Here is a 24,374-nt window from a genome sequence, read left to right as displayed (position 1 = left end):
CGGGAGCCAACGCCGTCGCCAAGCTGCTCCCGGCACAGCCCCGGCGTGAAACAGCTGCACTTACCGCCCACCTCGTTCCTCGAGAGCGAGGAGGGTGAGGAAGGTGCTGAGGCCGAAGAGCCCCAGGGCCAGAGTGCTGCCCCCCAGTTCCCCCCAGGCAGGCAGGGCTGGAGGGGCTGGGGGCACACTGGGGCGAGGGGAAGACAGTGCCGGCAGGCGTGGGCAGGAGGTGACGTGGGTAACGGTGGCAGAAATGGCAGACCTGTCCCCCGACGCACAATTAGCCAAGAGGCAATTAAGGCTTCTGTGGTTTTTGACCCAATTTCTCAGGCGAAACTCAGTGGAGGGAGAAGAGGAGAAAGGAGGAGGAAGATGGATCCCATCACACTTGTGTGTCACCGCATGTGCGTGCACACACGTGTGTGCTCATCGACACGCGTGGGTGCACCCCCAGCCCAGGGCTGAGCCCCCAGAGCTGTGCTGCGAGGGGGAGGTGATGGTTTTGCAGCGCTCGACTGGTTTTATTTTGGCTGGTGGCCGAGCGCAGGCAGCCGTGGCGCGGCCGCCGTGACTCATGCAGGCACCCAGCACCGGCGAGGTTTGGGGGGGCCGCGGCGCTCCGCTGAGCCGTCATCTCTCCTCGTCACCCCCAGCCAGGCAGCCGTGGGACCTGGCCGGGGACGTGGGACCACCGCGAGGTCAAGGCTTGGCAACCTCGCCGAGCACCGGGGCGTGACCGCAAAGACCCAGGGCTGCGGGCGGCGCAGCGGCACCATACGCCTGCGAAGGAGAATTTGAAGCAGCTGCCATGTTATAAGGGGGTAACGGGGGCGATTTCTCCCTGCGCAGCTGCTGCAGGCTCCCTGCGGCTCCCTCGCAGGCTCGGGGGGCAGCTCAGCCCTGCCTGGCTGGAGGTGCCCGCGGGAGAGCCGGCCTGGCACGGAGGGCTTGGATTTCCCAGTGCTTTGTGCTGGTGACTTGCATCGAGGGGGATGCTGGGGTGTGCAGGGATGCTCCAACGCGAAGGTGCTCGGGCTTCTGGGGATGCTCGAGTGTGCTGGAATGCTGCAATGTAGGGATGCTCCAGTGCAGGGATGCTGGGATGTGCCGGGATGCTCCAACGCAGGGATGCTCCAGTGCAGGGATGTTTGAGAGTGTAGGGATGTTTGAGCATGTAGGGATGCTGGAGCATTCAGGGATGCTGGGGCGTGCAGGGATGCTCCAGTGTGTCGGGATGCTGCAATGTAGGGATGCTCCAGCGCAGGGATGCTGGAGCGTGCAGGGGTGCTGGGCCGCGCAAGGACCGCGCACCTTCCCTCTCGCCTCCCTGCGCTGCTATTTTCAGCCGCGCTCCGCTAGTGCCACCTACAGCGCGGGCCCAGGAGGGCACCCGGCGGCCCCGGGCCGAGGGCGGAGCGCTGTATCGGGGCGGGGGGGGGGCGTTCCCGGACGCCCGGGGCCCGGGGAAGCAGTTCCGCCGCTTCCTGCGCCGGCCAGGCGGTGAGTGCGCGGCGGCCGAAGGGGACGGGGATGGGCGCGGGCGGGACCGGGGGGTGCCTGGTGCTGCCCGGGGGGTCCTGAATGCTGCTCAGGGTATCCCCATCTTCCCGGATGCCCCCAGTGCTGTCCAGGGGTCTCCAATACTGCTCAAGAGTCCCCAGTGTTGCTTGGCGTTCCCCAAAGCTGCCACCCAGTGCTGCTAGGGTGCCCCCAATATTGCTCGGGGATCCCTAGTGCTGTCAGAGGGTCTCCAGTGCTGCTCGGGGGTCCCGAGTGTTGCTCGGATGCCACCAATGCTGCTGGGCGTCCCCAGTGCTGCTCAGGGGCCCCAGTGCTGCTCGGGGTGTCCCCAATACTGCTCAAGGGTCCCCAATGTTGCTTGGGGTTCCCCAATGCTGCCAGGGTGCCTCCAATACTGTTCGGGGGTCCGCAGTGCTCTCCGAGGTTCTTCATTGCTGCTCGGGGGTCCCCAATGCTGTCGGAGCATCCCCAGTGCTGCTGGGTGTCCCCGTTTGTGCCCCTCGCTGACCCTGTCTCCCCGCAGGCAGCGATGCCCGTGGAGCCCCTGATCTGTGCCGACACGGCCACGCGGTGAGTCCCGACCCCCCCAGGGGACAGCAGGTCCCCCCTGGGTGCCACCCCCTGTCCCCTGTCCCTGTGAGGGACTTGGGTCCCATCGCTGACGCCGTCCCCGTCGCGTCCCCGGGCCGGCGGCGCATGTCCCCGCAGGGTGAGCTCTGTGCTTAACCGGGACGTGAAGCAGTTTGGGAAGAAGCACATGTTCGACGCGAGCGAGGAGACGTGCTGGAACTCGGACCAGGTCAGGGAGGGGTGGGATGGGAGCTGTGCGTGGGACAAGAGCCGTGTACGGGGAACGGGAGCTGTGAACACCTCGCTCCCCCCGCCATGACGCAGCCCTGGTGTCATTCCTGCCTTCAGGGCACGTGCCAGTGGGTCACCCTGGATTTCCCCCGCACCGTCAAGGTCTCGCAGCTCCACGTCCAGTTCCAGGGGGGATTCTCCAGCCGGCTGTGCACACTGGAAGGTGAGGAGCTGGTTTGGGGGCCTGGGGGTCCTTCTGCCTCAGTTTACCCGCACCTGGATCTTGCAGCTGTTTGTTATGAGGCTCAGAAGTGTTTCTTAACCGTTCCCAAAACCTGAGAGGGGTTGGAGCAGAGGACCTGGGGTTCTCTGGGATGCTTTGGGTGCAGATGGGAACCTGGTCCGTTAGATGGACCACCGCTCCCAGCTCTGCAGCAGAGCCAGCGCAGGGAGGATTTTTGGGGCAGCTGAGGCCGTGGCAGCTCCCCCAGCACCTGAGCTTCCACGCAGCTGCCTCTACCTTCACCCTCCGCAGGCTGCAGAGCAGGCGAAGAACTGGTGAAAATATCCGAGCTGTACCCCGAGGACATCAACGCCATGCAGATATCCTTTCCCGTGCCGCGGGCTGGGCCGAACGGCTCGTGGGATGGGTTCAGAGCCGCGTGTCGTGGTGTCCCTCTGCCTGTTTTTTGTCCTTTACGGGTCCCACACAGATTCCAGGTGGAGGAAACGGTGCTGGATAAGCTGAAGATCACCTTCGAGAACAGCACTGACTTCTTCGGGAGGATCGTGGTGTACCACCTCGGCGTGCTGGGGGAGAGGCTCTAGGGCAGCGGAGAGGGACAGCATGGGGGCTGCTTCCCCATCCCCTGCGTTCCCCCATGGAGCAGGGTGAGGAACAGGACAGCAAACCCTTCCAGCAGGGATGTGCTGCCCCCAATTGCACCCCAAGGTGCGGAGAGGGGATCCCTGCCCCACGGGGTGGCAGTGACAGAGGGACACCAGCGCAGAGATCCACGTGCTGGACCTTGGAGCCTTTGGTGGGACACAGCCTGTGTAACCAGCCAAATAAATGGTGTCCCTGCTCCTTCCCGGCTGCTCCTTGGGCAAGTGACACCCTGGGACCGAGCCCTCCAGGGTTTGCCATGGCCACACCAGTGTGTGGCTTGAGCAGGAGAGAGAAGTGCCACCTCCATGTGCTGTGGGCTCTGGCTGTCTCTCACCTTTGCTGACCACCCCTGAACTTCTTGGAGCGGCTGTTTGCAGCCTCGCACGGCTCCGGCTCGGGATGGCAACGTGCCAGCTGTCAGCTGGGGCTGTGCCATGTTCCTGGCTGCCAGGGTGAGGCTTCCTGCAGGGTTTTGCTCCTGCCTATAGGTATTTCCCTGGCTGGTTAGAGTGCTGCATGCAGGGAGGGCTTGGCAAGTTTATGGGCATAAGAGGGAGCTTCCCTCTTCCAAGAGACAGCTCTGGAGAGGAATGCTGGGGAGTGCAGGGCTTGAAGGGGTTGGTTGGCACAGATCCCCCCACGGTTCCCCAGTAGCTGGTGCTGGGATCGGAGACTGGCAGCTGTGACAGGCCGAGGCAATGGACAGGGCTCTGCACGGCTGCTTTAGAGTTTACTTCCAAAAACGCAATACCCGAACGCACACGCGCGAAGCCGGACGGAGCAGCTGCCTTCAGGAATGAGTGTCCCGGGGCTCGAGGCACTGCGGCCGTGCCACCCTCCGGCAGAGGCACAGATCCACCGAGGGCAGGCAGTTCCCGGCTTCCTCCGTGTGCTCCTTGCTGGAAGCATCGTGCCACTGCCGTTTCGGGACGGCTGGACGAGGCCGTGCTGGTCCCGGAGGAGAGCCCCGTGCCGGCCGGGAGAAGCGCCGGTGCTGCGGCAGTGCAGCGCGAGCCACCGCGTCACTCCAGCTCCTTGTTCTGAAATAGCCTGAGGATGTGATTTTCAATAACCTGTTGGACTAACAGAGGGAAGAGAAGTGAAACCCAAGGAAGCCAAGCCTGGGAGAAGCCAGTACCGCTGTGGACAGGACCTGGTCACCGTTTTGCTCCTGTTTTCCAGTGGGAGGCTGGAAAACCCTCTTCTCCAGGGGCCTGTCTCCCACCTCCCCTGTCCCAGCCCTATCTCCAGCACAGTTCTGGTTTGGAACAGGAGCAAGGGGAACAGGACCCATCTTGATTTCTCTGGCTTGGTTTCTTTGTGCGGCAGAGCAGGGAGCGGTGGTAGAAGATCAAAAAAAGCCCCGAGCAAGGCTGGAAGCTGGGAATTGCCTGGAGGTTTTTCGGGAAGGGAAAGCAGGCCTCCCTGCCAGGCTCGGAGTGGAACACTTGCCTTTCTTGTGTCCCAGGGCTACGGCCAGATCCATCGGGGTGTAGCCAGAATCTGCCTCCGTCGTCAGGTCGGCACCGCGAGCTGCAAGCAGGCAGCTGAGATCAGGGCACGGCGCTCCCCTGCCAACACGGCATCCCCTCCGCGTCAGGAACAGGGCGAGGGGACCCCCGAAAGGTGCCTGTCCTGGCTGGGCAGCCCCCCGTGACACCCCCAGGCGTATCACGCTCTCTCCCCGAGGCGGTTACCACCGAGCAGCGGTTGGAGGCCAAGGACTAAGCGCAGATCTTCCCCGTTACCTAGCAGAGCCTCGACGCACTTGACATGATTGCCGCGCACGGCGTAGAGCAGAGGAGTGCCGCCGTTCTGCAGGGAAAGGGAAGGGGCTGTGTCACTGCCAGCCCACGCAGCTCCTGCTTCTCCTGGAGCAGTAGGTCCCCCACCCGCCGGCATCCCCTTTCCACCCTCTCCCCGTTCCGGGCTGGGTGTTTTCACGCAGAGCGGCTCTGCGCAAATTTTCTTCTCTCTCTGCAAAACAATAACTTTGAGATTGTGTAATTTTAAAGACAACCTTAAGTCCTGAGCGCTGTTTCCTTGCAGCTGGTAACATCACCAGTGTGAGCAACTGAGGAAACTATTTAAAATTATTATCCAGGTTAATTTCTTGAAACAACTGCATGAGCAGAACGAGTGCTGCGAGCCTGGGGAGCAGCTAAGAGAAAGGCATTGCTGCTCACTCAGCCCAGAACGGCGTGAACTCGCTGCTGCTTTTTAAAATGAGCTTTGCAGAGCCCTGTCCGGGGTTTGGTGTCGCTCCCAGCGCTGGCACAGTCCCCACAGCAGCCTGTGCCCAGCAGCACTCACCCAGTCGTAGATGTTGATGTCCACGTTCCTCTCCAGCAGCATGATGACGATGTCGGTGTAGCCGCCCATGCTGGCCAGGGACAGGGCGCTCTCCCGCTCCTTCGCCAGCGCGTGGGGGTCAGCGCCCTGGGGATGGCACAGCCGTCAGCCCCGACGGGCGAAGGAGCCCTCCTGAGAACCGGGGTGCTCAGCACAGCCTTGCTGGGTACCCCAGGGGGGCGGATTACAGAGCCAGGTCCTGATGGCCGCATGGGGCAGAGATGGCTCACACGTTCTCAGTGACCTCTCCTTACCGAAGTCCTTACCGTGCGTATTTTAATCATCATCAGACATCCCAGGTGAGGACTTAAAAGCCCTTCTCCACTGTCAGTGAACTGAGCCTGATGGTTCCTGTTACTCAGCCCTTTTTCCCCATCACTAGTCACAGTGTTACTGGCCCTGTCTAGAGGTGTGTACAGTACCCACTGTCTCTTTGTTACTGATTTACCTAGAAAACCTCTCTGTCCTCTGAGCCCTGCCAGCCATGGACCTCTCCTGAACTTCATCATAGCCTTGTATCAACGTATCACCTTGTTTATTTTGGGTTCTAGAATCACAGAATGGTTAGAGTTGGAAGGAACCTCAAAGATCATCTAGTTCCAACCCCTGCCACGGGCAGGGACACCCTCCACTACACCAGGTTGCCCAAAACCTGGTTCTGTTTGTCTCTCTGGTAATGCATTGCGATTTTGCTGCTAATAGAGTAACAGAGCCAGAGTTTGGCCAGTGCTCACATGGTGTGAGTGGTCACTGGACACACGTGGATGTGGGACTGAGCTTTGGGGAGCAGCTTAATCAAGAGTGGAGGAGGTTCTGGTTCCTGCTCACCCCCAGACAGTCCTCAACTGCAAGCCCAGCACTCAAGGACAATGCAGCAATGAGTTCATTAACTGCAACGATACCTCGGCGAGCACATTTGCTGGCAGATTACAGGGCCCAAGTGATAAGCCTGATCTCAAATTACCAATAAGCAGATATTTAATTACAAACAGTTATTGCTGGCTGTGAGATAAGGCTCTTCATGCTCCTGACTTAGCTCACAGCCCAATGGGGAGTAGCATCCGACAGCGTCTGAGCCGTTAGCTCTGCAAACGTGTCCTGTTTGGTGCCATGGGAAAGGTTGGCTGAGACAGTACCAGGACAGTGCTGGACAATTTGGGAGCCACTGAGGTTGGAGATGGGAAGTCTCCTCTTAACGAGGTGCTACGTGAGCGTGGCCTTACCCATTCCAGCAGGTGACGGACCGTTTCGATTTCTCCGAAGGCTGCAGCCCAGATCAGCGGTGTGAAACCTCTCTCATCAGGTTTATTTACCAAGTTCTCACCTGCACAAACATGGATGAGACATCTTAAACAGGAAGAGTAAAGCCCCCTCTGCTCCCCGTCCCCTCCAGTAAATCCAGTAAAGGCTGTAAAACTAAGCCAAGGGTTTATCAAAAGGCGTGCTATGATCTGGCAGGACTCTGCATGATCTGGGGTAAGAACAAAGGAAGAGATGTGTACCTCTCCTAAGGTGCTCTTTCAGCTGGCTGAGCTCTCCTTGGGCAGCAAGCTGGTGGATGGACAACGCTGGGGGACAGAGAGAATTAACCCATCAGGACAAACTTTCCCCAGCTCAGCACCCACCGTCTGTAGGCGGGTCCCTGCAAGTCTGGGGAGGTGGTAACTGGCCGGCCCATGTCTGAGCCCCAGAAAGCCACATGGTGACTAACACCCTTGTGCTGTTCAGCTGCAGGGACAGCCAGCCACGGCGAGTGCTGAGAGCAGCAGCACTGCAGGGAGCAGCCCGAGAGACCATCCCAAAGGACACTGCACAGTGTGGCAGCTGGAGACGGAGGGAGGCTCCTGTCCCTCTGCTCCCCCTACACCCCACATCCAGCTGCGCTCTGAGATGCACAGCCCGCTCTGCCTGGAGATACTCACTGTCCAGCGTGGCCGGGAGGGCCGAGACCTCATTGCCTCGCTGCCTGTTCGTCAGCGTGTTCGAGTGCTTCAGGGGGAAGCCTGTTCCAGAGAAAGGGGAGTCAGGGCACGTCTCTTCCGTGCAGAGGGAGGAACGACAGTGACTTGAGCCCAAGAGCTTCATGAAAGCTCAGGTCTCGTGTGACTTATCTGAAGCTGTTCCCTCCTGTCCCTGGCAAAAACGTGAGTCCTGCGAAAAAGGAATTATTCCCTTGCAAGTAAAGAGCCTGGAGGCTGAGTCTTGACCAGTGCACAGGGACCGACAGCTGAGCAGGGAAGATAAAACAGCCCAAACAGCTGCCCAAGGAGGGGCAGGGTCCATCTGGGGCACCAGGGGAGGTGGAGATCTGGCATTAATGGCATAATTGCACATGAAATACAGAGGACAGCCTAGGGTATGCACTCAAGTTCATTCTCATATTTCCTACCCTTGAAGAGCTCCACTTGGTAATCTCAGTCTGTTTTCAACAAGCAATTCGTAGTTTAATTAGGAAAGTATATGGAAAGAGTTTGCCATCTCCAGTTCCACTGCGTGGAGCTGCAGCGACCTCTCACTGCTGGCACAAGCCATCACCAAGGTCTGGATTTGGACTTGGCCTTGCCACATTATGGGAGGGATTGGCAGCCGTAGAAGACTTTTTTCTAGCTGCCTTTGTGGGATGACGGACCCAGATGACCTCTCCCACACCTGTCTCCCACTGGGGCTGCACCTGAGCATCTGTGAGCTCTGCAACACTCACTGTCAAGGGCTGAGAGCTCAGTGCTCCTCTGCCTGTCCATCGAGGCAGTCGAGGGCTTCGGGAGACTGTCTGCTCCACCTACAAAACAAGGGCAGCCGTTAGGGACCTCAGTTCTCCTTGCTGAGGAGCAGGCTGGGCTCCACACGCGCCACAACGAGACCCAACCGGCACGGCAAGCACGCCGCGTGCACCCTGACCCCGGGGCGGAGGGCACGGTGATCCTGGTTTGCAGAGGGACAGACGCTGCAGGATCCCAGGTCTGCGCATGCCACATCTCAGCTCCCACCACCCCGTCATCCCCAGCACTCACCGTCCCCGTGGTCCAAGCATGGCATGTCCTGGTCCAGCTGCACGCACCCCGGGAGAGCATCGTTGTCCCCCGTGTCCCTGGTCCCAGCCAGCTCCTCTGCAGCTGCTGCTCCCCCAGCTCCGTTTTCACCCTCTTTCGGGAGCTCCTGGGTGTCCCCATCGTTCAGAGATGTCTCCACAAGACGAGCGACTGCTTCTTCACCTTCCATGGGGCAGCTGCCACACAAAAACGCGTTAGGAAGGGGGAAAAAGCGGCGACATCCCCTGGGGCGGAGCGGGCAAGCCGGGGGGGAGGCTGCCGAGTCCCCGAGCACCGAGTGCTTGTGGCTACCAAACTCCTCCACGCCGGCAGCGCGGTTCGGGGTCCCGCTTGCCCCCTCCGGCCAGACTCCCCGCCCCGCCGGCGGACAAAAGCTCCCGTCGCGGGAGCGTTGCGACGCCGCACCGGGACCGTCGCCGAGCGGCTCATCCCAGCGCGGCTGCCGTCGCGCTCGCCACGGGGCCGAGCCAGGGCGGTCGGAGGGACCCCCGCCAGCTTCTCCCCGGCCCCCCCGCCCACTTCGCCGTCCCCAGGCTGCTCGGTGGGCCCCGTCCCAGCTTAGGCCGGGCCGCTCCCGGCGAGCAGCGTGGGCTCACCCTCGGCATCCTCCGGCTCAACGGCCGCCCGTTCCCGCGTCCTGCCCCAGCACTTCCCCTTCCTCCGGCCGGGCCGGGCTGGGGGCAGCCCCCGAGGGGCGCGGGGGGCACCGCGGGGGCCCCGTCCAGCTCCACCTGCGCGCTGGCGGCGCGGGGGGCGGGCGAGGCGGAACGCGCGGCGTTAAAGCGACAGTCCCTGTCGGGGGGTGGCGACGGGGTGGCGGCGTCCCCACTGACTTGGGGGTCACCCCCCTCCCCAGAGGGGGCCATCGATGAGGAAAGGGGCGATCGCGGTTTTTTGACACTGCCCCCGCTCCGGGGCTCGGCTGGCTCGGGACAGCGGGCACGCAGTGGCCCGACGCGGAGGGGGCCGCCCCGGGGCACCTCCGACGCCCGCCTGCGCTGTGGACCCGGCCCCGGGGTGGGGGGACAGCCCGGGGGGAGCACTCTGCCGTAGGGGGGGCTGCGGTGGAACGGTGGCGCCGGGGCGGTGTTTCCAGACGGGGCGGTTTTGGCGGCCGCCGGTGGAAGCGGAAGCGGCGGAAGCGGCGGCGGGGCGGGATGGAGGAGCCCGAGATGCAGCTGAAGGTGAAGAAAGGTGGGAGCGGGCCGGGGGCGGCAGCTCGGGGTGGGGGGGGGACGGCAGTTGCGGGGCCGAATTGGCTGATCGCGACGGGATCCTGCGGGTCGGGACAGGGCGCGGGCACGACAGGGCTCTGCAGCCATAGCAGGAGTCACGACAGGGCCCTGCGGGTCGTGAGAAGGAAAGGTACGGTGGGGCAGGGCAAGTCACGACAGGGTGGATGGCGACAGGGCCCCGCAGGTGGTGACAGCGCCCGGGAAGGCACTGCGGGGTCGGTCGCAGTGGGGAAGAGGAGGTCGTGGCGGGGCGAGGAGCGACGTGTCCCGACAGGACCGCAGAGTTCGGGGCGGGCAGAGCTGGCGGGAGCCCCCCCGGCCCCCCGGAGCCTGTCCCTGCCGGGAGCTGCCGGTGTCCCCGTCTGCCACCGCGTCCCCTCTTCACCTGCCCCGCTGCGAGGGTCTGTGGGGTAACTCCTGTCGGGAGAGGAGACAGACAGACAGACGACACCTGTGTCTGTCCCGACTGGGTGTAATTATTCCCGTAAAGTTTTGCATTTGTTCCCATTGGCGTTCGGAAGGCTCGGCGTGGCTGCCGGTGTTACAGAACCGGGTGTCCGAGCAGTTGTCACCGAAACAAAAGCTTTGAAGGGAGGAGCAGGGAATAATTTTCCTGAAAATAGAAAATTATGTAGAAGCTGAAAGGTGTTCGGCTTCAGCCTGGCGAAACCCCTCCCTGATTCCCCCCGCACCCCTGCTCCGAGCGATGAAGCGGTCTCTGATTTTGGCAGCTCTCAGTTCCGAGGAGCTGTCGGCGTTTGCCCCGGGAACCCGCAGGGAAAGAGCCCGGAGCTGCCGTGTAGCTGTGCGAACCGCCGGCTGGAACGGGGTTCCTGTGCGGGAGGTGGGCAGGGAAGCAGCTCCGCTGGCAGCTCGGAGTGGCACCAGAGCTTCTGGAGCAGCCACCGTGTCTCCTCCGTGGACGTTTTTGGGATGTCACCTGGGGAAGGTGGCTGGAGAGGAGCAGCAGAAGGATCCTGCGGCGGGGGGGGGCTGAGATGCAGGAGAGCTCGGAGCTCTGAGCAGAGAGGAACCCAAGCAGCTGGTAACTGGGCAGGGAACCTCCAGACTGGGAGATGCCGATGCTCCCACCCGGATGAGGCGGCTGCAGGCACAGGAGCCAGGGCTCTGCTGGGCTCTGCTCATCTCCTGGGCTCTGCTCATCTCCTGGGCTCCTCCAAATAGGTCAGAAATAGCCCAGTGACAGGAATAACCCAAATGGTCCCTGAAACCAGAACAACCAGAGCTCGTAGGGAACCGTGGAGATGATGACATCCCAGGCTGAGCTGTCTGCGGCTGCAGCCAGGCGAGCTCATCACTGGCTGCATACGTCGTTATGGGGAGAATGGAAACAGAACTGCCTGTTTCGCAAGTTTTTGCTTTCATGCCTGTGTTAACAGACTGTAAAAAGTACCCAAGGTTTTGCCCTGATCTCTCTGTTGTGGTGGGGACAGGACCGGCACTCCAGGGCACCCTTTTCAACCCCACCTTCCCCCCTGTTGCTCCCTGCTTTCCATGACTCTGTTGCTTTTCTTGTTGCAGTTACGGACAAATTCACGGAGAGCATGTATGTCCTGGCCAACGAGCCCTCCGTGGCATTGTACCGGCTCCAGGAGCACGTGCGGAGATCCCTTCCGGAGCTCGCGCAGCACAAGGTGAGTCACGCTTCGCTTTGGGCTCCAGAGCTGCAACAGTCAGGCACAAGCTGTTTTCCTGACTTGGCACATCATCCCTATTTCAGCTCCCTTAGTGGGTGGGAAGGAGGGAGGAAATCGGCCATCAGGGTGCGAGGTGCTGCGGGTCCCCAGTTCGGTCTGAACTGGAGGGGATGAGGTTGCAAATTTACCTGTGGACCTGAGGAGAAAAACTTGAGAGTCCAACCCCGATCCCATGCTCACACAGCTGGAATTGTGCGTGGAGACAAAGAAAAATGAGTAGTCTGTTTTGTACAGGGAGGAGGGAGATGTTAAATCTTATTACCCCTGCCTACACTGGGAGATTTTTTATTTCCTACATAAAATGAGGGGGAAGGTGAGAGGAGGGAAAGGGGGAGTGTGAAGAAACAAGTGAGAAGAGCCCACATGAGGGAAAGCAGGATAATGAATCGCATCTCACAGCTGTGTTCCTACTTTCCTCCAGAGCACGGAGCACAGGCACTTTAATGCCAGCCTTGTTGTCCTTCTCCCTCTTCTGCCAGTCATGATTCATTAGGAGTGATGTCTCATGAATAGATTACTGCTTCATGTCTATGCTAATGCGCTGTCAGGCCCCATTTTTCACCTTTGCTTTACAGCCCTGGTTTCCAAATTAACCTGGATTGTGACACTTTATTATTCAATTATTTATTAACGTTTTATATACGTGTCTGCGTGCAATGGTAGGTATATAGAGATGTATATGCATGTATAGCACATGCTGATGCGATTGCATCGCTGGCGTGCAGGAGACGGGTTTGTAATGTTATTCCTGAGCTGTCACCTGCTTTCATTTGATCAAGATAGTCCCAATTTTCAGGGAATGTGTCCTGAACAAAAGGAAATTGAGCAAATTGTATGACAAGTCATGCAGAGGGAAGAGATCAGTTTCCATCACTGAACGGTGCGTAACGGGGATGAGGGCGAGGGGCAGCACAGAAGCACTAATGGAAGCGACAGCCGAGTGACGGCACCGGACACGGAACGTGTTGTTAGACAGTGGGGTTTATGCTGGCCAAGATCTCTGCAAACCTTGGATTCTCTCATTTTCCCTGCTCAGCGTGCTCATCGCGGTTATCTTCAGCGTTCTGTGACCTCTCTGGCTCATCTGAGTTCATTTCCTAGCTGCGGCCATCCTAGAAAATTCTCTTTTGGAGCCAAAATTGCTGCTGTTTTCTGCTTTCTTCTTGTGAGAAAGGAGGTCATGCTCTCCTGAGGATGGCAGGAGCAAATACAAGGACCCCGCGTCCCCCCTGTGTGACTGCGGCCATCACAAGCGTCAGATACCTTTAGTCTTTGATGCTTTCATCTTCAGCCTTGCAGCCTCCCTCCCGACCCGGCCACTAGCCCCAGCTGGGGCAGTGGTGGTCTTTGTACACGAGGAAGAGCTCGCTGTGCTCCCTGCACGGTGCACGTCAGGACAAAGCTGAACCGACCGCGCAGTGCCCTCTGCCCTGAGGCACGGCAGGACACTGCCCCAGTGCCACTGCAGTACCTCTTTGCTTCTCTGGTGTGAGAAAACTTTCCCTGATGCTTGTTTGGCAGTGCTGCTATTTACATCCATTTCTTTTTGCCCACTGCATGGGCACTTCCAGCTTCTTAACCACTTTCCCGGTTCCTGGCTGTGTTTAATGGTGCACTGATGCAGCAAGAGCTGGGAGAAAATGTAAGGAAAATTATTTGTGGCAGCTGGAACAACAGCAGACTCAGAGCTGCTGCTGTTGACCTCTCCTTCATCCTCGTCAGCTCCTGAGTTCTGTTCTTCAGAGGCTGCAGTTTTGTGTTTGGAAGCCTGCTCTCCTCCCTGCTGGTAACCAGTCACTGGTAGGAACTGGGAGGGTTAAACATAACTCAGTTAGGCCAGGGTCCTGACTGTGCTGCCAGGCTGTTGGTAATGGGCTTGTGGCCAGGTTCTCTCCGTTGTCCTTGATCCCACTCTCATTTTATCCCATTTTAGGCATTGCTGCTTGCAGCAAACAAGCCCTTGAGCCCCGCAGCCAGACCCCAGGAGAGGGGGATGCACTCTCGACACGGCCATCGTCACAGCGGAGCGTTCAGTTAGATGGGGATGGATGTTTTGGGTTGCTCTGCCAGAGCCCATCGGCTTTGTGGCTAGAGACTGGAACAGGATGGTGTCAGCAGGGCTGTGCACCGTGAAGACGTTGTCAGGTTTTATCTAAATCAGAGCAAAGGCATTAAAGTGAGGTGGTTTTAATTCTTCAGAACAGAAAAGAAGAAAGAGAAACGTTCTGTGTGGATCCATCTTCAGGTAGTTTAGTCCCAGGATGTAGGTAATGTGTAGAGGAAGCAGGATTTATTGGTGGTTTCCAGCTTTCCTTCAGCTGTGCAGCAACTCCATCTCTGGCTGGCAGAGTTCTGACATTCCCAAAACTTGGGAACGCAGCCTTTGACATTCCCAGGGGGATTAAACCTAGGAAAAACTGTGAGGGACGGGGCTGGGAGAAAAGTTTCTGCGAGGAGAAGGTCACCTCCGTGCCTTCACAATGAGCAACTTTCTGCAATTTGATAAAACAATAATTTTAATACCTTCCTCACCATCTCAAACTCTCCAAGCAGATTTGCCACCTCCCTGATAAGCGACAGCGCGATGCGGGACCCTCGCTGCCGCTAAGCCCCGCTCCGCACACGGCGGCCTGTCTGGATTTGCCCTGATCTGTTGAGAACTTACATCTCCTCGTTAATTTGCTTCCAGGCAACAGTAATTTATCATTAGTGCTATTGTGTATTAATAGCTGGCTTTAGTTCTTAAACTGCGTCCAAGGGCACGTCCTGGGAATTTAGGAAAGGACATCAAGGAAAGATTAAGAAGTGAGGAGCTCTAGGGAAAGACTCTTGTTCCTAATTAAGGACATGAAAATCCCAGGAAGTGGTGGGAATGCTGGGAACAGACATCACTGGCTCTGATACTGGGAGATGATTAAAATCTACTGGTGCTCAGAAATGGCAGGACCACAGGCAAGCAGCTGTGACGCATGGGACTGAGCCAGTGTGATGTTGGGGTCTTAATGGTTGTTAAAGATCATCTGGCACCTCTTGGAGAGAGCAGGGTGAGGAGCTGCAGGAAAGTTTCTGGGTCTTTTGCAGCTGCCTCCGCACACAAAGCGTGTTCCCAGCAACACACACAGTCACGTACAACGCGACTGGACTCTGGACGAGTGTGGTCTCCGTGGGGTTGTGAGTCCTGGGTCGAAGGGCCCTCTCCTGCAGAGAACTGCCTAGAGCGTGGCGTGTAGAGGCTTGTTTCTTTTGTAGCTTAAAGCTATGTGGTCGAGCGTCCTGATGTAGGACAGGCTTTGAACAGCAGAAGGGATTTTTGGATGCAGTCCAAGCTCCTACCCGACCTCCTTCACTCACAGAAAGGGGCCCTTGGATCTCCTCTGGCTGGTAACTAGACCCAGCAGAATAGACTGGAGCATTAGCTCCCATGAGAACATATTTTAAAGAGTGCCACGACTACTTGAAGACTTTTGAAGTAGTTATTGAGCTACACCTCTGAGTTCAGCTGCCCTTTCGTGGTGATTGGGGTATTTGTTTGGTTTTCCCTTTCCTTGGAGCTACTGCTCCCAGTTAACGTCCTGCACCAGAACTGGCTGCGTGCAGTGCTGCTCGAGTTTCCCCAAAGTTTACAGGGCTCCTTCCACGCTCCTGAAAGGAAGGGCACAACGCTGACCGCTCTTTGGGATCAGTCACCAGAGTTTCAGAGCAGACTGGAGCACAGGGATGCTTGCGGCTGTGGAAACGTCTATGAATGGCAACTTGAACGAAACGAGAACTTTCAGTGCTGTGAGAGAAACTTCTACCTGGTTTTGCATGAAGGATTAAGGTCTGGGCTCCACGGGAGCTGTGTTGGTTCAGATCCTGGCTGCCTGCTGGGCCACACGCACTGGGAGATCTGAGTACTCCGAAACACCCAGCTGGTCCGCTGCGCTCGGCGCGGGTGCTGGGTGCTCGCAGCCTGACTGGCCGTGGCTCTCAGCTGGCTCAGGGGCTGAACCACCTGAAAACAAGACAAATTTTGCCAGAGTACCCAAAGCGTTGGCCCGACACAGTAGCCCTTCCAGAAACGCACACAACAAATGCTTCTTTTAAACGCTAGCGCGTGGCGCCCGGAGCACGTGGCAGGCTGTCCAACGGGAGGCAGAATCCAAATGCAATTCCCAGTGCAAAGCAGCCAGAGCCCTTGTTGGGGCCGGGCTGGCAGAGCGCGTCGCGGCGGGCTGTGCCTCTCGGGCACACACCTAACGATGCCACCTTCTTTTCTCTTTCAGTCCGACATGCAGAGCTGGGAGGAGCAAAGCCAAGGAGCCATCTACACGGTGGAGTATGCCTGCAGGTACAAGAGCCTCCTCCAAGCAGGAGGGTTGTGTTTGCAGGTGGAGCTGTGGTGGTGGTAGAAACAAAGCAGGAGCTGCCTGTGCTTCCCTGATGCCTCCCTGGCATAAGCCGGGGTGACAGCGTGGTCGAGGTGGGGGTGTGAGGGTACGAGGCGGTGCCCTCGGAACCGTTACCGTGAGGCCCTGGGCAACCTGATTTAGTTGGAGATATCCCTGTTCCTTGCAGGAGGGTTGGACTAGATGACCTTTGAAGGTCCCTTCCAGCCCTAACCATTCTATGATTCTATGAGTCTCGGGGGCTTCGCTGTGATGCACGTGCCAGCGTTTTGCCAGTTCTGAGCGTGGCACAGACCTGCTGCTCTCCTGCAGTAAATCCACCCACCAGCTAGCTAAGCGTGCGAGGGTGCAACGTGCCGTGGGAAGTCGAGGTTTCTTATTTACAGTCCTCTCTGTCAGGGGCTGTGCGCTCTCAAACCATGATGCCTCTGGAAATACTAACCAGTCCTCCCATCTCCCTCCACCCCCCCTCTTTTCTTCTTCCAGTGCCATAAAGAACATGACTGACAGCAGCATGTACTTCAAGAGCATCGACAGTCTGCTCAAACATGCCATAGCCATGAAGGACCAGCTGAACGCAGCTCAGGGCCGCAGGTAGCCAGGGGATGTGACACCACTGCCTGTTGATCCGAGGGACCGTTCTGGCTGGCAGAGGCTTTGGTGATGTCATGCAGCCCAGTGCAAATATGCCAAGCAGTTATGTCACTAATATGATTCTAGATTATTGTTTGAAAGAGCACGCTGCTTACCTTCCAGTGATCTGCTGGCTTTGTTTACTGGGAAGCAAATAATCTTGTTTGCAAAAGGGTAACTGGAAAATAATTTATTTCTTGTTTAAAAAGGGATGTTTGGTTGTGTGATACATCAAATCTTTGTTGTGTCAAAGGCATTTGGAGTGAGATGATGCTACCGAGATGGAGTAGGTGAGAGGCTGCGTTTGGTGCCATTCTCTGTCTGTATGTGGCTTTTTTTGGGCAGAGTCCCATAGAGATAAGTGGTGGCAGAACGATGATGTGTTTTTGTATGCTTGCAGTTAACTACAGCTACTAAAATATCTTCCAGTAGATCGTTTGAGTCTAGTGTATTTGTCTCTCCTGAGAACGGTGTTGATATTGGAGTCTGACTGGGTAGGAGTGAGAAAATTCCCAAATGCCCATCCCTGATAAAACCACCACAGCGAGCAGAGAGCCTCTGTCTGTGCAGAATGACTCTGCCTTAGACACTTCTGGTTCAGGTTCTGTATTTTCCCAGTTGCTCTCATGGCACGGTCACGCTCTGTGCAGCCCAGAGCATTTTTTAGTGGTTTTCATGGTGGTGTGGCTGTGGAGATTGCTGTCTCCACACCTACGGGGGCTGGTACATGCTGCTCTCTAGTCTGCACAGCACGCTGAAAGGTGTGCTTGTCTAAGCTGCTCTCCTGCTGCAAGCAGTGAGGTTTTATTTGAGGGAATCCATGATTCTTCACCTTCTCGTGGCTGCTGGTGTCCTGCCTGTCCGCTGGACGTGACTGTCTCTTTCTTTTTGCAGCGCCGTTGCTCCACAAGCCAAGAATCCTCCAGCCAGTTCCTGATTTCAGCCAAGACTGGCCATCCTCTGCCGCCTTCTCCAGCCCAGCTCTATGTTCTCCAACCACGGGCAGGAGTGAGAAACCACCTGCTCAATCTGTGAAGCTGCACAGAGGCCTCTGCCTCCCTCTCTGCTCCCAGTGACGAGGTGCTGCACCTAAGCAGGCAAATCCTGCCACTGGGGTCAGGACTGCCTTTGGGGGGGGTGCTTTGGGGGAGCACTGGTGTCCCTTTCCACAGCACTCTGCAAAAGAGAAATGGGGTGGTGCTGCATTTGTCCTTTCCAGTTCTTTTTGATGGCAGACTGCTACAGGGCGTTTTTCTCTCTACCTCTTGGCCACAGAAATATCTCAGAAAAACTAGGTCTTGCTTTCAGTGTTTTGTAGAAGATGTAATGCAGGCACACTTCAGCTTTGTTCAGGAGGCATTGTGCAAGGAGAGTTTTTCATGTGTGTGCCAGGGAGTTCCTGAATTTGGTTTTAGAGAGAACAATGATAAAAAGAAAAAACAAGAAAGTTCTGTTTAAAACCTTCCCCTGTTGCTCACTCGGGCTGGGGGGTCTTGGAGCCTGCTGGCTCTGCGTGTTTCAAAGGGCAGGGAGAAAAACAAAGACAAGCAGAGTTGGAGCCTTTCAAGTGAAAAAAGAAACTGTCCTGTTCTTAAAAAAAAAAAAACCCACACAACAAAAAAGGGACTTTCTTTATCCTCTGTCAAGCAGAGGGAAGTGGAGCTGCACGCACAGCTTTGGAGGTCACTTTAAAAAGGATGCAACTTCAATGTTAATCTCTCCTGGAAGCAGCAGTTCTGTTCTGCTGAAGAATTTACCAAGGATGCAGGGATCAAAGCAGCACTAGGCTCGGTTTCCAAAGAAATTGTATTATGCTCAGGATAACAGGTGTCTTTCAGGATAATAGCACGGGAGGTGAGAAGGGGATCCCTGAATCAGTGGCCTCCCTTCGCTCCCCGAAATGCTTCACTGGTTGCTGAACGATGAGAGACTGGGGGAAGAGCCAGAGGTGCTGGGCTGGGGCAGGCTGGCAGAGCGTGGGGCTGCGAGCAGGGACGGAGCGAGCTGAACCTGCTCGTGTTTCACGGGAGCAGCTCCTGCCTTTCGTGCTTGTGCTTTCTGCCCTGCACGCAGCAGAGGACTGGCAGTGCCAGTGCAGACCCCTTCTCAGACATCAGCCTTGGCAGTCGGCCCAGGTGATCCCCACAGAGGTCCCTCCACCACTGAGCACAGCCAGGGCACTGGGGCTGCTCCAGCACAACCCCTTCCCTGCTAAGAGCTGTTAAGTGTCCCTGCTTAGCGAGCTGTCTTCTGCTCAGGGGGTGGACGTGCTGGTGACCAAGCAGCAGGCTCTCTGCCACCCCAAACTCACCCTCTGCATCTTGCAGGCTCCTCTGGCTCCATCTCACTTGTTGTTCCTCCTTCACCTCCCTCGTTTTCTTACACCTGCCTGGCTGCACGCTGCGGGAAGCCCTGCTGGGTCGGTCGTATGAACCATCTCGGTGTAGTGCTGGCTCCTGGGGATGGAGGAGGAAGGAAGAAGGCAGGAGAGGGGCAGGGAGGTGCAGGCAGCCAGAGAAGTCAGCTGGGTTCTGCTGGAGAAAGAGGGTAGGTCTGCTCATGGACAAGGTCCACTTGCTGCTTCTCACCTACGAGTTCCACTTCCTTCGCTGCAGTTGGGGCAGCCACGGGGGTCCTACGTGGACCACTGCCAGCTGTGGTCCTCGTTCCTGGGGTGGCAAGTGCCAGCAGCATCGCAGGTAGCAGGAGGGGCTGGGGGCTCAGGGCAGGTGGCCGAGGGCTTTTGGCTTTGAGTGGAGGTGGAGTCTTCTCAGTAAAAGAAGGAAAGAGCATCAGGCAGTGGCTGGTGGGAGGGTGGGAAAGCAGCCACCCCCTGCTCTGGCGAGATGTGACCTATATTAAGCTCTAAACAGAGATGCAAATCGTGGCCCTGGTGCCTGCAGCTCCCCTGGGAGGAGACGGGGCGCAAAGGTCCCGCTTCCACTCACACCAGAGTCGAGTCCTTGCCCGAGGCTCCCGGTTTGCGGGACAGCATGTTCCTCATCTCCTGCGTGACGCCGTTCCAGGGCTTGCCCTGTGCCTGCAGCAGCCCGGACTCTGCCGACAGCGTCCTGTGCGTTCGGGGCAGGTTGTAGCTCTCCTTCTCGGAGCGAAGCCCGGGGCTGCCCGAGGAGGTGAGGTTGCTGCTGGCCGGAGAGCCCAGCTGGGATTTGCGCTCCAGGAAAGGAGGGAAGGAAAATTCCCGGTGGATCTCGGGCCGGGGCCGGGGCGCAGCCGTGTTCTTGTTGTTCAGATCGCTGGTGGAGGATTCGCCGTGCTGGGCAGAGTCGTTCTCGTACAGGGCGTGGGACACCTCGGAGCGGCCGCGGCGCGAAACCTGGGAAGCCCGAACCAGGGCGTGCGTCACCGTGATGAGCAGGACGATGATGCCAGAGGAGAGGATGCAAGCGCTGGCAATGCCAGCCTCCAGTTCAAACAGCAGCAGCATGTAGATGGCGAGAGCTGGAAGGAGAGTGTGGAACATCTTGAGGAACCAGAAGGATTAAAGCGATGCATTCGACCTGCAAAATTCAGGCCGGAGGAGCCCTCGTGAGGGCTGGTCACCGTGAGCAGAAAGTTCACGCTACGGGAATGAGCTGGCAAAGCCATTTGCAAAACAAACCCGATGCTGAAGTAGAAACTCAGCGGCTCACAAGCACTCGGCGAACAGTGCAGGATGTATGGTCTGGGCTGAAAAACGCCCAGTCCCTGCTGGGCTGCGCTGGTGGGAAATGGGCACTTGCCTGTGAGGTAGACTGAGACCCCGCAGCAGAACAAGCCGATGGCAGCGTGGCGAACCGTCCGGCTGTCCAGAAGGAACCAGTCTGCCCTGCAAAACAAGAGAGAAAAACAGAGCTTTGCGTAGTCTCCTGGCACTGATGCTGATGCTCTGGTCTCTGCTGAGAAACTGAAACGCTGGTTTTGCATTAGAGAAGAGATTCAGAGGCAGGTCACAAGCCCAAGGACCTCTCCTGAACTGGGGTTTCCCCCAGGCTGCTGGGTCACACCGCTCTGGGCTACATTCTCCCTGCTCTGGAACAGGAGATTTTGAGATCACTTGAAATGTCCAAACTTTTCCTGCCTGGCTCTGGAGCTTCAGAAACCAGATGGGGTCAGGGGCTCAGGAGAGACAAACGGCTCGAGGCTTTTTGCAGGAACAAACCTGAGGGTGTCAAGCTCATCTCCCCCTTAGAGAAAGAATGACAAGTCAAGTGTGGGCACGTTGAATTAAGCAACGCCGGGTTCTCCCTTCGTCCTTGGGATTGGATTTCTGTGCTCAGCTCCGATTGCAAGCCTTTTGTCTGGAGGGGGCTTGCTACTTGAATTGTGCTTAAAACACGTGAAAAGACCAGCTCCTTTCCAGCAGAGCCTTTGTTTCCCACCCAGCAGCGACCCCAGCGCCTGTTGCCTGTGATTTCCACTGGCAGCTCTCTGCTCTGGCCCCAACAGCTCTGCTTGGGCATCTTCGGAGCCAGACTGACCTGGCAAACCTCGGTCCTTGCTGGGCTTTGGAGGCTGCTCTCGCCAGAGGATGCCTCTGCTAATTGGGAGAGCGGGATGTGGTCATTAGGGGACCCAGCGTAGTGTGGCCGGGTGGAGGTTGGCGGACAGGTGCCAGGAGACTCGATGGGGTTGGAAATACGAGCGCTCACAGAGATGCTGGCAGGACTGTGATGTTGGGAAGTCACAAACAGTCCCTTGAAACAACTGGGGGTGCACGAGGCCTCGCTAGTCCCACCGGCCATCTCCAAAAATCCCAGGGAGCTGTTTGGAAACACGCCCTGGCTTGGAAGGACCAGCTGAAGGGGCAGCAGCACAACTGTCCTCCTGCCAGGACCAGCTCCTTCCACCCCGCGGGGCGGATTCAGTAGCCAAGGATGCCGTGTGCTGGGCTGGTCTCCTCCCAGCATGGCCTGGCCTCCTCCTGGGCTCGTTGTAGCCCCTCGGCCGTTGCCACCCGCACGGGGAGCCCGCAGCCAGGAGCTGCTAATAGACCCTGGACCCGCTCCTCGCTGCCGGCGGGGAAGAGCAGCCGCTTTGTTTTATTAATTACCTGAGTCGGGGCGGGGGGATTAGCGGGGAGGAGAAGGACTTTGTTTGGAGCTGGCTCGGACTATTGAGCGCAGCGCTGAGAAGCGGAGCGGTAATTCAGTGTGACAGGCCCAACGTGGGAAAGGTCCCTGGGACGTGAGCGGGTCCCCTAATGAAACCGGCACCCAGTGGGGCCAGGCCAGCTCGGGCACGAGGAGACGGCGGCTAACGGCGTCCCACGTCGTGGGGGAGAGGGGCTGCGTCCTGCCAGGGTGGACAGCCTACAAACCAGCATCCCTGTGTCCCAAGAACCTGCCCTTTTCCTCCCAAACACAAGCGAGGTTGCAGCTGGGGAAACTGAGGCACGGCCAGCCTAAGTGATCTGCTTGAGATCCCGCGCAGAGGGACCCCAGCCCAGGGCTCCCAACCACACCAGCGCCTCGTGTCACCTGCAGCAGAGCCAAAAGCAGCCTCTCGCTTCGCCGGGGCGCTGGAACAGAGCACCGAAATATTATTTAAAATCAAATCTGGGAACAGCTTCCCCGCTCGGTGAGACGCGCCAGCGGGGTCCGACGCTGTGCGGCGAGGGTCGCTCTGTCCTGTACGTCCTTGGACAAGTTGCTGCTGGTGGATACGGGCTGTCCCACGGCCGGCACGCTCCGACTCTCTACCTGTGACCTTGCCTCAGGCTGCCTGATTAGTGCCGCTCCCGTTGCACGGTCGGGATTTTCAAAGTTGAACCTCACGACTTCGAAGTTGCGTGTTTTACAGCCCGAATCAGTACCAGATCTCAGACAGATTTCCAGCTGACGGGGCATTTTCTGCTGTAAAAGTTTTCCAGCAGAAGCCCAAGCTCCCACAAAAAGCAAAGTTTGCTACGGGAACTTTGCGTTCTGCAGAAATATTTTGCTCTCCTTCGTTAACGAGCGCGCTAAGCGTCAGCTTCGCTTGGAAGATGCTGAGAGGAGACGCTGTCGCTCGCTGGAGTGCCTCCAGCGTCGTGCCTCATGCAGAGCATGAGGCATCGATGGGTTTGTCTAATTAGGGACAACAGTAACTGTTGAAACATTGTCATTTCCTTTAAACAAGTTTTGACTTGCTGAAGTCAGAGCGGTCCCAAAATGGGCCCGTGGGGACCATCGCATGAGCTACATCGGGGGACCTCCACGTACAGACCAGTTTGCACCAAGATGCTTTTAAATCTGATTATTCACAAGTTGTTTTCATCCTTTAACCCAGGAGCAGAGCGCGGGCAGAGGAGCCACCAACCCAGCCGGGCTCTCCGCTGAGGGAGGAGAAGGGAATTGCTTTGGAAACGGTTTCACAAGTGTAAATGTGCTGGTAATGATTAAGTCAACACGTGTCTATGGTTAATGGTCCCAGACCTGTGGGTCATTTTGGTGCTGTGCGAGTGGTCTGTGCCATCACCCCGGCAGCGACCCGGAGAGCCCGGCTCTCCCGCTGCAAAGGGACAAACCTCGGGCACTCCTGGGCATTGTGGCTGGGCCCAGCACGTCTGCCCAGCCTCAGCCCTGGAGCTGGGCTGGGCTGGCAGGTTGCTGTGACCCCGCACGCTCCTACAAGCCTGGAGAGGGACCCTAATGCACGGACTGCGTTTACACAGGGGTGTTATCAGGGAAATTAAGTAGCGTGTATTAGTGCAGCTGCGTGGCCGAGCTGCTATAAACCCGCTCCTACAATACAGTCGCTACGTGCAGCTACACCCCGAATTAAGGGGCACATTTGCGGTGGGATTCATCGGCCAGAGATAACCCCGCGTCCCGCACAGGCACCGCAGAGGTGAATTTTGTGATACCCGAGTGCCAGCAGCATCCTTCGCTCCCCACAACCCCCTTTCGCAGGGGCAGTGACTGGGGGGACCCTGGCAAAGGCCGGATCTTGGGGTGCAGGAGGGGGGTTGCAACTCGGCAGGGTTGTGCATGAGACCACAGCCTGTGACAGGTCCCGGGGCAGCAGTGCTACCCTGCACCCCTCACCCTCCTTGCACCCCTCGTTCCCTCAATCCCTTCTGCACCCCTCCAGCACCCTCCCTCCCTGCGCACCTCCTTCCTCTGCAGTCCCCTGCTGCCCCCCAGCCTCCCGGTACCCGAGACCCCTCTGAGCCTCCCCTGCATCCCGCAGCATCCTCGGGGCTCCAGTGGCCCCCGGTGCACCCCCAAACCCCTGCGCCCCCACCTCCCCCCGCACCCCCAGTGTCCCCGCGGCTCTCACCGGTCGGGCCCGGGCTGCCCCCGGCACAGCTCGGTGCTGAAGTAGCCGTGGAGGAGGCAGAGCAGGAGGCAGCTCACGTTGAGCACCAGGCAGAGCGCGGCCAGCACGGCCGACACCGGCAGCAGCACGGCGGCCGCCGGCTCCGGCAGAGCCCCTCGACCGGCACCGGCACCGGTGCTGGCCCGCCCCGACGGCAGCTGGAAGATGAGGCTGGAGGCGAGCAAGGCCATGGCGGCGGCCAGCGTGCCGAAGAGCAGCAGCACCGTCAGGGCCCGCTGCGGGTAGGCGGCGGGCATGGCGGGGCCGGCACCGGGAACCGGGGAGGGGACGGGGCACCGGGAACCGGAGGGGCACCGGGCCGGCGGACCCGCTCCGCTCCCCAAAGTTGCGTGCGCTCCTCCCTCGGCGCTTCCGTTGCTGGATCTTGAACCGGGAACCGGCACCGGGAGCAGGAATCGGTACTGGGAGCAGGAACCGGCACCGGGCCGGGAGCGCCGGTCGGGGCGGCGGAGCTGCGGCCCCGC

General features: G+C 58.4%; 4 protein-coding genes across 4 annotated transcripts; 2 read left to right on the top strand and 2 right to left on the bottom strand.

Moving 5' to 3' along the window:
- The first annotated feature begins 1,468 nt into the window (after positions 1 to 1,468).
- Positions 1,469 to 3,308, top strand: NR2C2AP (nuclear receptor 2C2 associated protein). Its single transcript, XM_086627798.1, has 6 exons — positions 1,469 to 1,500; positions 2,045 to 2,091; positions 2,230 to 2,320; positions 2,440 to 2,545; positions 2,858 to 2,937; positions 3,043 to 3,308. Exons 2-6 carry the CDS (start codon positions 2,051 to 2,053, stop codon positions 3,148 to 3,150), a joined length of 426 nt encoding a protein of 141 aa, XP_086483924.1. The 5' UTR covers positions 1,469 to 1,500; positions 2,045 to 2,050; the 3' UTR covers positions 3,151 to 3,308.
- A 709-nt stretch (positions 3,309 to 4,017) lies between these two features.
- RFXANK (regulatory factor X associated ankyrin containing protein) lies at positions 4,018 to 8,785 on the bottom strand. Its single transcript, XM_086627745.1, has 9 exons — positions 8,575 to 8,785; positions 8,265 to 8,342; positions 7,486 to 7,566; positions 7,066 to 7,131; positions 6,787 to 6,887; positions 5,525 to 5,650; positions 4,960 to 5,026; positions 4,664 to 4,744; positions 4,018 to 4,292 (listed from the first exon to the last, which is right to left on the bottom strand). The coding sequence occupies exons 1-9, from the start codon at positions 8,780 to 8,782 to the stop codon at positions 4,234 to 4,236; spliced, it is 867 nt and encodes a 288-aa protein (XP_086483871.1). The 5' UTR covers positions 8,783 to 8,785; the 3' UTR covers positions 4,018 to 4,233.
- A 954-nt stretch (positions 8,786 to 9,739) lies between these two features.
- Positions 9,740 to 18,025, top strand: BORCS8 (BLOC-1 related complex subunit 8). The gene is made up of 5 exons (XM_086627768.1): positions 9,740 to 9,807; positions 11,391 to 11,503; positions 15,832 to 15,896; positions 16,441 to 16,548; positions 17,482 to 18,025. The coding sequence occupies exons 1-5, from the start codon at positions 9,771 to 9,773 to the stop codon at positions 17,522 to 17,524; spliced, it is 366 nt and encodes a 121-aa protein (XP_086483894.1). The 5' UTR covers positions 9,740 to 9,770; the 3' UTR covers positions 17,525 to 18,025.
- Positions 18,026 to 19,531: 1,506 nt separating this feature from the next.
- On the bottom strand, positions 19,532 to 24,146 carry TMEM221 (transmembrane protein 221). The gene is made up of 3 exons (XM_086627940.1): positions 23,851 to 24,146; positions 20,331 to 20,416; positions 19,532 to 20,049 (listed from the first exon to the last, which is right to left on the bottom strand). The coding sequence occupies exons 1-3, from the start codon at positions 24,144 to 24,146 to the stop codon at positions 19,532 to 19,534; spliced, it is 900 nt and encodes a 299-aa protein (XP_086484066.1).
- Positions 24,147 to 24,374: the final 228 nt, after the last annotated feature.

Source organism: Tauraco erythrolophus, chromosome 28 (genome assembly GCF_009769465.1).
Source record: "Tauraco erythrolophus isolate bTauEry1 chromosome 28, bTauEry1.pri, whole genome shotgun sequence".
NCBI lineage: Eukaryota > Metazoa > Chordata > Aves > Musophagiformes > Musophagidae > Tauraco > Tauraco erythrolophus.
Note: the sequence above shows the minus strand (reverse complement) of the source record. Positions and strands in the feature narration are given on the sequence as shown.